The 13622-nt window shown below is 33.9% G+C and overlaps 1 protein-coding gene across 1 annotated transcript in view; it reads right to left on the reverse strand.

The window, feature by feature from the left end:
- LOC117173234 (cysteine-rich motor neuron 1 protein) overlaps positions 1-13622 on the reverse strand; it is a 175931-nt gene that overhangs the window by 97281 nt on the left and 65028 nt on the right. Inside the window, exon 6 of the mRNA XM_033361696.1 lies at positions 5290-5549. Within this exon, the coding sequence (XP_033217587.1) occupies positions 5290-5549 (260 nt within the window). The remainder of the gene's footprint in view (positions 1-5289; positions 5550-13622) is intronic.

The raw sequence follows: 13622 nt of genomic DNA on the forward strand, positions 1-13622 counted from the left end.
CTCGATACATGGTTCCGCTAATTCGATTCGCACAAGCGTTCGACTTGGAGTTGCCCGGCTACCCCCACCATACCGAATACCCTCACTATGCTCCAACACACGAATCCCATCCTGGAATCTAAGATGGAAAATCGTGGGGCCGACCCGTCTGATAAGTTGACTTTTTTTACTTGTGCATGGCGGGACGACCATGCTTTCTTGGATCTTGCTCAGGACCGCTACAAGCAGCTGCTTCTGCGCGGACACATTAACGAGCTCGGTACTCGTTCGAAAATCTAGATAAGATTCCGCAGGTCTCAAATGAATTCTTCTTTCCAGGAATGAGTGTATAGGGTTTTACGGAGGAATAATATCCTTAATTGAAAAGAATAATTCGGTATGAAAAAAAGACAATTAAAGAGTGCTTGAAATTGTGCATGTGCTTTGACAGATTCTTCCAAATGAAAATTTTAATTATTCAGAACTATGGAGAAAGTTCCTATTCAACCCGTTATCATTCGGGAGATTAAGAAACTAATTTATAAGGTTCGAAAATAATTTTAAATACTTGTAACTACTTAATCACAGTATGTGCCAGTTCTCAAATATTTCATTTGTGAGTGTTTTACTATTTTAAGAAATCTGAGTAGGATTTTCAACACGTTTTCATTCAGGACATAACCAAAAAAGAAATCATCGGTTTTATAATGCAATAAAATTAAATGAAGCGTTTTACTAATTTAAATTTGTAGATGTTTGAACTCTAGAAAAATCGGATTCAATCCCACAATGAGCTCAAAAATCTACACAAATGGGAATTGTACTAAACTTATAAAAAGTAAAGACAATTAAATTTTTTAAAAAGTCCTGGATAGTCAGAATAAAATTAGGTAGAGTTAGACGTTTAGAATTAAATACAGCGATTTCTTGAATATAAAATTTTTACTTTTAGATTTAGATTTAATACTCTATCAGGAGTGGTGCCGATGCAAATATACGTCTTAAAAGTGAAATTATGTTACAACACGTAAAACCAAAATCGCGTTTGCTGCCGTTTTTTGAGCTTGAAACCCGCGCGCCACCGCCTTATATGAACGAGGTAACATGCCAGAGTGGCCCTCCAATCTCGATTTAGTTTATTTGGCAACTTTAGAAGTCAGGTAACAACCCGTTAACGTAATGTTTCATTACGATATTTGGAGAAAAAATTGGGCGGGTTTGGGTTAATTGCATATCCCAGCAGAAAATTATGTACAAAATAGTCCAGTAGTATAATCTTTTAAAAACCTTTTGTACTAATCAAATATATTAACCTATGTAAGTTCAAAAGTTCTGATTTTACAATACATTTTGCGAAACTCTTTCGGATCTACATGGTGGACACGCTGGGGCTAACCAAAAAGTATTCAACCCGTCTTACACGCTAAACTATTCTTATAGGAGTATATGTGTGGTTCCATACATTTTCGTACGCCCCAGCGTGTCCACCCTGTATATTTAATTACTACTAATCCCTGATTAAAGAAAACTTTCGTATAACAAGTTTTTTTTTGTTGATAATCAAAACACTATGTAAAAATAATATAGGCTCAATGTACTTAGTTTGGAAGAGCATATTTTTAAAAGCAGTAGATTTCATCCGCTTCAGAGAGCCTCCTTCATTGATGTTATATCGTAAATGTGGCTCTCAGGCACGCCTCAGTATCGGTAGGTCACTTCAACGTCAATGTATCAAATAGCATTCACAATTAACAAGCTGAATTGGCACACTTGTCCAATCCAAAGTCCATGCCTTATTTTTGCGATTAGTATCGCTGCAGAAGGACTCGGAAAATCGAGTAGTGCGAAAAATAATGGTGTAGCCCTGACAAACGCAGCTCTGAAAGGTGACGTTGTTAGTTGTCGCACGATGTTTTTTATGTAAGATGATAAATATAGTCTCACTATGTGTCGGTCAATCTTCAAGGTTTCTGGTAAACAGACGATAGGTCTACAGAAGGTTCAGCGAAAGCTTTCCAGTAGTCAATACAGGCCATCGACAGGTGGCCCTATTAGAAATCTTCGTCTTTGCAGACGCATCTGATGATTAGAAGATTCTCCCGACAGCCTACTACATCTTTTTCATGCGGTAAGCATATGCTGGTGTTGTGTAGCGTAACTATGGAATCTTTTTGATTTACACTCTCGGTGAACTGGGTGGTTGAACGCCTATCAGTAGGCATATAAAGAGCAGTGTACTTTATGTATGGTGATAGTACTTTGAGAATGAAGTTAACAGCACTGATGCTCCTGGTGATCGTCTATCTCACCCTCCTGTTTTATTGCACTTTGAGTTACCTTGTGGATTCCACTTCATCGGCAGTAGTTCAGTTATCACAGTTAAATTAAAGATCGGATTAAACCTGCTAATGCACCTAATTGTATGAGTGAGCAATTTACACTGGGTTTCCCTCAAACTAAGCTGGGTTGTATCAAGTTGGGCGTTATGCTAAAATATAAAAAGTTGCGGGTGTAACAATACTTCCTGTGTTAAACACATTACTCAAATCATACATTACTTATCATGGGCGTCCCGTGTCCACCCATCTCACGGTGGCGAGACGTAGTCATAGTTGTGATTTGCCACGGTTTTTCTGTGATTCAGTGTCATTTTTTTAGTTGGCAATTGCGCTCAGTGGTAACCTTTTCCAAAAATCAGTTGAAATGTTTAGTTTTTAAGTTCTAAAATATTTAGGCTAGACCGATCAGGAGCATGGTATTAGCAGACATGCGTGTGTGAGAGTCCGACGTAGCATTAATGAAGTGAGCGCCGAGGTGAGGTTAGCGACGGGAGAGCTGCGGTCACTATGCTGATCAGTCCAGCTTTAATATTTTATAACTGAAGAACTAATACTGTAGCATGAATTTATACTGAAACTGTCTTTATAATATAAAATATGCTGACAATATTCACTATATTACAACTTATCAAGTGAATGATAGTCGGTAATCCAAGCATATTTAATATTTTCCAAAAAGCGAGGGATTTTATATACTCCTAGATCACTAAAGGGTGCCTTTTTTCCTTTGGGGTTATTTAGTAGTCGTCCTATTTTCGTAGGTGGTTTAAACATGGTTTAGCTATTGTGTTTATTGAGAATTTTTCCTATTTGTTCTGTAACACCTTCGATGTAGGGTAGGATGGTGGTCGCTTATCTCTCTCTTGCTTTAGTAGGGTGTGTTGGCTTATTTTTTAAAATTTTATTTTCTTATTGCTTTATCAATTTGTTTGTTTGTGTAATCGTTCTGTATTAAGATTTGTTTAAGGGTTTGTAATTCCTTTTGTAAGTTATCTTTATCTACCATGGTGACAGCCATGTATACAAGGAAGTTGATGACCGATTGGTTTTGAAATATGTGGTGGTGGGAGGATGCATGTAGGTATCTGTTAGTATGGGTAAGGTTTTGGTAAACTTCATGCCCTAATGTGTTATCAGATCTGTTGTAAACTAATACGTTCAAGAATGGTAATTATCCATTTTGCTCAATTTCAATGGTAAACTGAATATTAGGATGTAACGGATTGATAAAACCAAAAACCTTATTTAGTGCATCTAGTTCATGACGCCAGATGACAAAAGTGTCATCAACGTAACGGAACTAAATTTCTGGTTTAAGCTTGGATTTGTAGAAGATTTGAGTTTCTAGATGTTTCATAAACATGTTGGTTATTGCAGGTGAGATTGAAGATCCCATTGCTGCTCCTGAGGTTTGTTGGTCGAATTGGTTACTGAAAGAGAAGTAAGTATTATTGAGAATGTGTTCTATCAAAGGTATGAGCTCGGAAGGGAAATTTGTAAAAAATTTAATAATATTTATTGATTATTTATTTATTGTATCAGAGATTGGTACTTTCGTAAAGAGAATTACCATGTCGAAACTTTTTACAATGTCTTGGGCTTGAATGTGAATCTGTTGTATCTTCTTGATAAAGTCAAATGAGTTTTGCAGATCGGTCTAAGTGAAATGTTACTTTTGCTAATTTTTGGGAGCTCGTGAAGTCTTGTAGAGATGGCATTATTTGGTATTAATTTAAATATTGCTTGGCTGTCAAAATTAGAGTCCTTAAGAAAGGTTTTTGTTTGCTGAATATTGTTTTTGTGGGGTTCTTTTTAAGTTTTTTGTGTGTATCGCCAATTAGAAAGTCCATGATTTTTTTGTTATAGTTTTCTCTATTCATTATTATTGTTGTGTTGCCTTTGCCTGCGAGTAATATTATGATGTCTTTATTCCGATTGAGTTCTTTAATTGTGATTTGTTCTTGTTTTGTTAAGTTTGAGGAGGGAACTTGAGCTTCGCGTATATTGGAGAAACCGGGAGAGCGGTGAGCCAAAGTATAAAGGAACATTAGAGTAAAATCAGGCTAAAACATTTCATGCAATCAGCACTAGTTGTGCATTATATCGAAACAGCACATAAAATTTTATTTGACAAAACAAGCGTCATCGCAAAAAAACGCAATATCTTTCCAAGTAAATATAAAGAAGCAATCGAAATCTTAAAACACCATAATAAAATAAATAGGGGCAATAAATACAATAACAATCAGATTTGGCTTTCCGTTTTCTCAGAATTATTGAAAAAGATTTGATTGGCCAATCAGATGCGATCAGTCTCTACGGTGGGGTGCTCTGATCAATCGCAGACATCATAGAGAGTATATAGAAGAAAAACATAACCTGAAACCTCAGTTTCAGGTTAGACCTGAAGAAGTAAACTGCAATGTTCACGAAACTTGGGCCAGATTCTTAGTTTTGCACACGATGGAAACCAGAAACACCTCCTTTTTATCATTCTAAAACCTACTTTGTAAATTTTAATAAAAAATAATATAATTCAAAAAAATTTCAAATTATAAATATATTTAATAAAATAAGCGAATAAAGTGCAGAATGCTTTCAGAAGAGTAACATACAGCCGTGCGAAAAAAGAAAACCGGTAACTACATTCTTTATGATGTTCGATGTACTGATAAATTTACGACCTAACGATTTTTTTTCATGTGTTATGTAATCAACAAAATAATGGAAATTAAGACTAAAATGGACATTTTTATCTATCCCTCAACTGCAATTTTTCTGGTCACACATAATAAAATACATATAATTATCAATACTGGAAAAGAAAAGCCTGTATCTACGGTGAATTATGTAGTTGTTTTTAATTTTTTTAAGATACCCTTTTTACTTCCTTAGTTTTCTGTTTTAAACCATAGTTTACGCATACCAATGGAAATTACTTCCTTTTCATATAATATTAAGTTTCACTTACTGTTGGGAGGTTCCATGACGATAGCGCAACAAACGGAGTCCCCTACTTCCGTCACGAAGGTGCATATGTGATTCAAAGGGCAAGTTTCATTAGTGGAACATCTTAATATATTACCCTTTTCATCTTTGAAGGGGCTACCGAAAGTACATGCACTCTTGTGATTCTTCTTAGCCCTGCACTTAGGTTTGGACAAACACAGGGAGTCTAAGCAACCTTCTTCTTTTTCTACCGAGCACTCTTCTCCAGGTGAACAAGGATATCTGATTTAAAAAAATGTCATGTAATATTTTTATTTGCTTTAAGACAACTTATTTTAACATTATAGTGACGATATTTTATAACTACATCACATTCTAATCTTCAGGGTTTCATAGCCCCTTGAATTTTGTATGAATTCTAATAAGTCGTACAGCATTTCACAACAAATATTTTGAACCCATGATGTTATCAAATCCTAGCAAAGCACAAATTATAATAAATAAAATTTTATCTAATAATTAGAGATTTTTCTTAAATTTGGAGATTTAATTATTAAGGACAGAAACCGTGGTTGTGATACGTGAGTCCATGAATAGGGCTAGATATAATATTTATAATTTTAAGGACTTATTCTGTTCGTTTCATTTTTCTATAACTATACGGACACATCTAGACGTCGTAGGACATCGAGGAACCTCTTTCGACTTTGATACTGTAATGAGATGCCAAACGAGACTCGTAGAACAGCCAGACTCTCTCGAGACGCATTTAGAGCGATTTGAATTCCTTCGCCTTTTCAACTACTATCGTCTGCTAGTCTCAGAGTAGCTGCCGATTCTTGTCTACAAGAATCATGGTAGGATGCCGGCTAGTGTTGGAAGTAACCTTACAAGTTATTGAAAAAAAAGGATCGACTCTTCTATCTGTCTTGGAACCTATTTGTGGTTAATTGACGAAAAATTCCTTAATAAATTCCCAGTAAGACTAGTGAATAGGTCGAATAAGATCGTAAAAAAAACTCTGGATCATTTTTAAACGAAAATAGATGGAAAGAAGGATGACCACTCAAAATACCAGGGTACCGTGCACACATATTCAGACGACCCTGATTGCAAACCCAGTACCTCGTCACTATGGTGGCCGCACCACGAACGGGAACGTCGGAATAAAGTAGTCTCTGACGCATTTTCTCTCCCTTGGACACACTTGTACGGCTTCAGAATTCCACGGGTAAGGCCGATCCTTGAAAAATTAAGCGAAAGGAAGCCATGCTCGACATGTGGCCATAATTAATGAATATAATAGTGTCAGGGCTCTGAGAAGATTTTTTGAAAATGGCGTGACACGTGGTTGAGATGAAAATTCCTTAGGTGATCCTTTTTATTGAGAGACTAATGCATACTATAGCGATGAGCAGTGATAATCAACAGTATTTGAGGAATGCCTTATCCCCTTGTGAATTTTCGTGTAATTACTGAGCGGAACCCCGAGTCAAGTATTTTCTCAAATCTATATGTGACTTTTGAACTGAGCCCAGTCGAGCATCACCAAGTATTTTGTATAATGATTTAACTGAGCCTCCAGTTGAGTTTCATCCTAAAATTCAGACCGATTCTGGAGTTGAGCCCTTATCCAGTGTTATAATCAAAATCTATACGCTGAACTCCATTCAAGCGTCATTGAGTCACGAATATATCCCTTATCCCGTCCTTTTTCTTGAATGGATTTTTCAGTCAGTAGATTTAGGCGAGTTAAAAAGATCTTGTTAAAATTAAAATGTATACATTAAATATATTATAAAAATCGTTCGTGTTGTTTCGGTTATTGCTGATTTGCCGATGTTAAGCTATTACCAGTTTTAAGTCATTAATAATTCAGTAAATCAGGCTATGACTAATTTGGAGGTAATTTATGATTCATTAATAGGTTTAGAAACTCTGGGATTTGGGTTATATTGAGTTTAGGGTTTAGCTAGATATTTGACTTTGGCCATTACTAGTGGATTAAATTAGGCCATGCCCAGTTTTAAGTCATTACATATTTATTAAATTAGGCTACAGTCGGTCTCGAGATAAGGTTCCGCCCGTTACTAGATTCCTGAAATGAAGTGTGTTAACCGTAGAAGATTTCGAGTTTCATTAAAAGAATTTGAAATTACAATATGGCTAAATTTGTGTAATTAAACTATGGCGGTTAAAAGATGTTAGATTTTCAATTTTTTTTAGAAGTGATGACGAGTTTTCTGTAAGTAACTGGATTGTTTAGAAAGTTCATTTCGCTCGATCCTATGTTATAGTTTAGAGTTTTCCAGTTTTTGGAGTTATCTGGCATACAGTGCTGAGCAGAGAAGGATAACTTTTAAAAGTTAGTCTTAATATTCAGTATCAAATTAAAATTTAAAATATTTTGGTAAATTAGTCGACAATGTGATTATTAGAAGCCTGTGCGATTTTAGATTTGCAATTTAATGCATTTTTGTCAATATTCGAGTCGCTTTGAAAGGCACAACGTTCAAAATTATTAAGTCAGGCTTCTTATCGTTTTGACAATGTTCAAGTATCAAATAAATTCTGAGTTCATTTGTTAGATATTGTGTGTTATTATTTTGTTGGTTTTGAGAACCCTATTTATTTGCGGAACACGCCCATCTACCTAGTCTGAGGAAACCGTGCGAAACACCGGTAAACTGAGTTTAGAATTTAAGTCCAGTTTTTTTGTTGCTGAGATTTTTGGACTATTTTTTAATTTTTTTTAGATTCGGATTAAAAGATTCAAGTGGCCTGGAGCAAGCCTGATGCCCAAGAATTTTATTAGGAGAAATAGGGTTTAGATTTTCAAGTAAAGTTTAGATTTATTCTGAGATTTTCGGAAAGCATTACCGAAGGTACAGAGTAATTTTTGGTATTTAACCATAATAAAATTGGAAAATTTCAAACCTAAACAAGATTATGTACCTATATAGGATTGCCTATATAGGTACCTATATGAGATCCTATATATGCCCTACGGAGGAACGTTTAAAGATATACATATACCTAATAGCATCGAACGTACCCAGAACATCGCTGACATATCACGAGGCCAAATCCTAATACTCGGCAAGTCCTCCCTGCATGCTCTCTGAAAAAAAATAGAGTTCTACGCGAGGTTGGAGAGAGCTTTTCATAAATTTAAAGTGCTCGCCTAGTAGTCTATAAAACTTCTATCGTGAGAAAGCGAGCATAACACGAGTCTGAGGAGAGGGAATACACGTAGAAGATAAAACAGGGTACGAAAGGAGCTTGGAGGGAGCTCGGACCGATATCAATAAAAATTCAATTAATATTTAAAATAAAACAATTTCGAAAATTTTGAAAGCCTTCTTCAGAGTAATGAACATAGTAATGGCATAGGCTGACTAAGAGTCCTGGCATCGACAAGCGCCTAAAACGGAAGAGTGTCCCACTGAGAAGGAAACCTCAACTCCGGACGCCTGCACTCCATCGACCCTGAGCGAAACTTTTCGTAGTACTGATAGGTGTAACCATTTTTTATGAACATTTTCAATCACGTCTAAGCAACATTTCTTATTTTTGTTTCAATTTTTCAAAAGGGTAGAGACAGACTTGAGTGCAGCCGCCGAGTCTTGTCACTTAAGAAATTTGATATAAACCAGAATTTAAACGTGGGCAAAATTAATCGAATTTTCAAATATTAAGTAATAATCAAACAGTAACAATCAGAAATATAGAAGGCAAATGTTGAATTAAATAATGTGATTTCTATGGAATCGATCACATATTACTTGGAAATAAAATCTTAGTATAATATTTGGCTTAGTTATATTAATATTTGGCTTAGTCATTATTTTACTTAGAATAATATTTTCATTTATTATTATATTTTGATAGATATTTAAAGTACTCTTCTTCTACTTCTTGAGGACTTTAACCCTAACTCGGATGATAACTAGCGAAAAACGAGACGCACTTGATAAAGTCTAGCATCGTTTAGAAACCTCCGTTTTGGTACTACCGGATTTTTGAAAAGAGGAAATTTTGTTTATTTGTTTATCCGTTCCTCTTGGTTTCCACATCAGCTAGGCTGTTTCTTGTAATAAAACTTGAAGTCTGCGCATCGTATAAGGATTTTTTTTTAAACCTCGATATTTAGTGCAGTACGTAGGTAACATTAAACATGCGTAAATAGCGTAACGCAGTTTCTGGTCGGATATATTTTTACGCGGTCCTAGATAATAAAAAATGCAGCGTGCCGGCTTTTGATAGTGTGCGTTTACCTAGATATGACAGGCGCACAATGCGCCTTTTGTGAAGATTTGGACTCCTAATTAGAATTTCAAGAACGCAACAGTGGGAAATGGGACAGAAACATATGTTTCTTAAAATATTCGATGTATAAAACGTTTTTCAAGCTACAGGGTAAGTCATCCCCTCCCTAAAATGTTTCTATTTCCTGAGGAAATATATCCGTAATTTCTTCAAAATTCACATATTAACACGGCACCGTACACTTCAAAATCCCATTTTATTAAATTTTGGAAAAATTTTGAAAAATTTTGGATTTGCGAAAAATTGAACCCATACTCCAGGGTTTCCTCCGAATGTGCCAAGTTTTTTAGGAATTGAAGAGGAATGTCTAGGAAATAAAAACTACTAACATGTTTGTAAATCCCCCCCCCCCCCGCACCCTAAATATGATTTAAAAATTAGAAAACTACATTTCTCCGTATTATTTTTAATTCTTAAACATTTGTGTGATGTTTCTCATACAAATTTTTACTAAAGGAAAATTTTAATATTTCCCATGTCTTTTTAACAAATTTTTAATTATTTAAAAAATGTAACTTATTTAAACAATTATTTATTCCAAAAAATGTTAAAAATAATCGTATTTCCTGATTGAAATGCGATAGTGGATCCTTGTTTAAAGTAATCAATTTTTGTAAAAACTTTACGCGATCATTTAAAAAATTAATTATGGTTCATTCAAAACATTTCTCAAAATTAAGGAAGACATTTATGAGGACAAAGTGCTATATTTGAGGTAATTTATGATAATTAAAGTAATTAAAAAATTACTTTAGTTAACTTTGTACTCTTAGTACAATTTATTTATAAACATTTTAATGATAAAAAGCATAAGTCAAGCCAATTTTGAAATTGAAGAAAAAATTCAAAGAGATTTTGTATCTCGACATCTTTTCTTCAAGAAAACGCATCAGAATGAATAAAGAACGAAGATTATCTGCGAAGCTTAAGAATTGTTAAACATTAAAGACTGGTGAATGATACTGCTGAAGAAGGTGTTAAATTAATATCGGCCTGTAACTGCTTGATAACGAAAAATGAAGATCAAAAACAGTACTTACTAAAAGTATTAAAAAATTATAGAAAAAAGTTTCCAGATATCATTACACTACATATAAAATGAATTTAGATTATATTTCATTATAGCATTTGAAAGTCTTTTATGAATATCAAGTTGACATACTGGAAGATACAAAATACGCTTGAACGAATAAAAACTGTTTAAGCAATAAAAAAAGCTTTTAGCAGAATTTAATACTCCTAGAAATCATTTAATGTTTGCTTAAACCATTAAAAAAGTTTAATAAATTCTTTCTCTACACTATGCAATCAGAAAAATAATTGTATTCTATTTCATTTCATTTTTTAAATTTACAGAAAAAAAGTGTTTGGATAAATGAAAATTGTTTAAACAAATAGAGATTATTAAACATTCGAAGAAATGTTTCAAGATTATGTAATTGCTTGACAAAAAGTAGCACAGTATACCAATTTGAGAAAAAAATTAGACATATCTGGATTAACTTTTAGAAATTTTGTAAATAAACAATAATTAATTGTTCAAATAGTTACATGTTTTTTTTAATTTACCACTCCAAAAGTTTCTAACTATTATCGTTCAATCAGAAAATACGATTAGTTTTTACATTTTTGGAAATAAATAATTGTTTAAATAATTTAGGTTTATTTATAACATTACACATTGTTTAAAAGTAATAAGAAATATTGAAATGGTCCTTTAGTAATTATATATATGATAAAGACGACAGAAATGTCTAAGAATTCAAAATTATACGTAGAAATGTTGTTTAATTAATTTCTGGTTCATATTTGAGGTGCTGCGGGGGGGGGGGGGGGGTGAATGCATTAGAAAGACGTTAGTTGTTTATATTTGTTAGATATTCCTCTTTAATCTCTGTAATTTTTACGAATTTTAAAATTTTTTTAATGAACAAAATTTCTCCATGTTAATCAAATGTTAATCACGTGTTCATATTTCAATTTCGACAAAGAATATGAACTTGCCTTCTCTGGAAATGGAAACTTGGGGGACGGGGGGGGGGTAACTTATCCTGTAGCTCGAAAAGCGTTAATTGGATCTAGGGTGATCCGATATTAATTTAACTGTCTTCTATTATGCTTTTAATTATTCAAATGTTTATAAATAAATTTTACTAATAGTACAGAGTTAACTAAAGTAATTTCCTTAATCAGTTTAATTATTATAAATTACCTTAAATATAGCATTTCTTCATCATAAATGTCTGGCTCAATTTTTAAAATTTGTGTAAATAAACAATACTTAATTATTTATATAAGTACGTAACGTTTTTAAAGAAATGCCCTACTCTAAACAAGGACCCACTATCACATTTCAATCGGCAAATACAATTATTTTGTACATTTTTTGGAATAAATAATTGTTTAAATAAGTTAAATTTTTGGAGTGTCCGGTGCCGTGTTAATTCATTAATTCAAAAAAAAAAATATGAATAAATTTCCTCGGGAAATGGAAAAATTTTTGGGGAGGGGGGGATGATTTACGCTGTAGCTCGAAAAACGTTTTTTGGACCACCAAAACGCGCATCGTAGGCCTGTCGCTCTGGGGATAATTAATACTTCAGGGTTGTTGTCAAGGAATGAAATAAGTTTTTGAAGAAGTTTTTCACTAAGATTGGTTACATTATGAATAATCAAACTTAATTTAAATAATACATTTAATTTTAGTAAAAAAAAAATGCAAATTATCTGATTAGTTCGTCAAAGATACCGCCGTTCCGTGCGCTTACCCCCTACCCACAACCCAGGTGAACGCACACTATCAAAAGTCGGCACCCGGAAACCCGGCATTTTTTTATTATCTAGGACCGCCTAAAAATGAATATGAACAGAAACTGCGTTACACTATTTATGCATGCTTAATGTTATCTACGTCTTCGTCTAATTTGGATGTGAGGTCGGACAGCCGTCATTAAACTCACTTCCTTGTACTTGTTACTATTGAAAATAAGGAACACTTTTCCTTTCTTACTGTACACGACTTTAAGATCCATGTTTACAAGTGAACAATAATATGCAGTTTTAAACTGTTTAAGATCTAAGAAATAACTAAATACAATTTTAAAAAATAGAGCTATGTGATTAGGAGACAGGTAGATTTGTCTCAATTTGGGTGGAAAAAGGGGTCCTCCAACGCTCAGGTCAAACCCTGACTATTGGCTCAATTCGGGTGAACCGAAATCGGCAACTGAGTACCTGGCTCAATATTAGGCAAGGTGTTAAACAAAGGTGCGTTATATCCTCTTGGCTGTTTATTATATTTATGAACAGTGTTTAAGAATGGCCCTCCTTGACGAAGAAGGTCTGGATCTCGGGACGGTGAAGGTGCGTGGGTTAACATTTTTTTTCTATATAAAATATCGAGCTGAAACTTTGGAAAATTTATTAGAGTACAATAAAGTACATTTAGGTAATTCATTTGGGTAGGAACTTTACTGAAAATTATTTTTGACCATCACAAGCCTAGTGCAGCGGCACTAGGAAATATTTCTGTAATTCTGTAAAGAAAATATTTCAACTAAATCTAATCCGGCACACATCAAAGGACTCACAACGTAGGACAAAGCTAGATGTTAACCGTTACCGGCTGATGTTGATGCTGATGTCGGCTCGTGCATTTCTCAAAGTTTGAGGCCTATATTTTATGTATAAAAAAAGTTCAAACGTTCAAAAAATATCGAGGTTCAGAAAAAACATGTGAAAAAGGCTCCCTGTTTTAATTTGGTCGGAAATAATTTTTAGCGAAGTTCCTACCCAAATTAAATACCTAAACGTACTTTATTGTACTCTAATACATTTTCCAAAGTTTCAGATCAAAATTTGATTTATAAAAAAGGTTCTTAGGTTCAAAACAATATTCAGTGAACTGATAAAGTGAGATCGGTAATATACCAGGTGTATACATATGAAACTGGTATTTTTTCAAGAAAAAAACACATTTATTTCAAGAGAATGATAACAAATATTTTATTCAAAGTATGCGCCCTC

The sequence above is a fragment of the Belonocnema kinseyi genome, chromosome 5 (genome assembly GCF_010883055.1).
Source record: "Belonocnema kinseyi isolate 2016_QV_RU_SX_M_011 chromosome 5, B_treatae_v1, whole genome shotgun sequence".
Classification (NCBI taxonomy): domain Eukaryota; kingdom Metazoa; phylum Arthropoda; class Insecta; order Hymenoptera; family Cynipidae; genus Belonocnema; species Belonocnema kinseyi.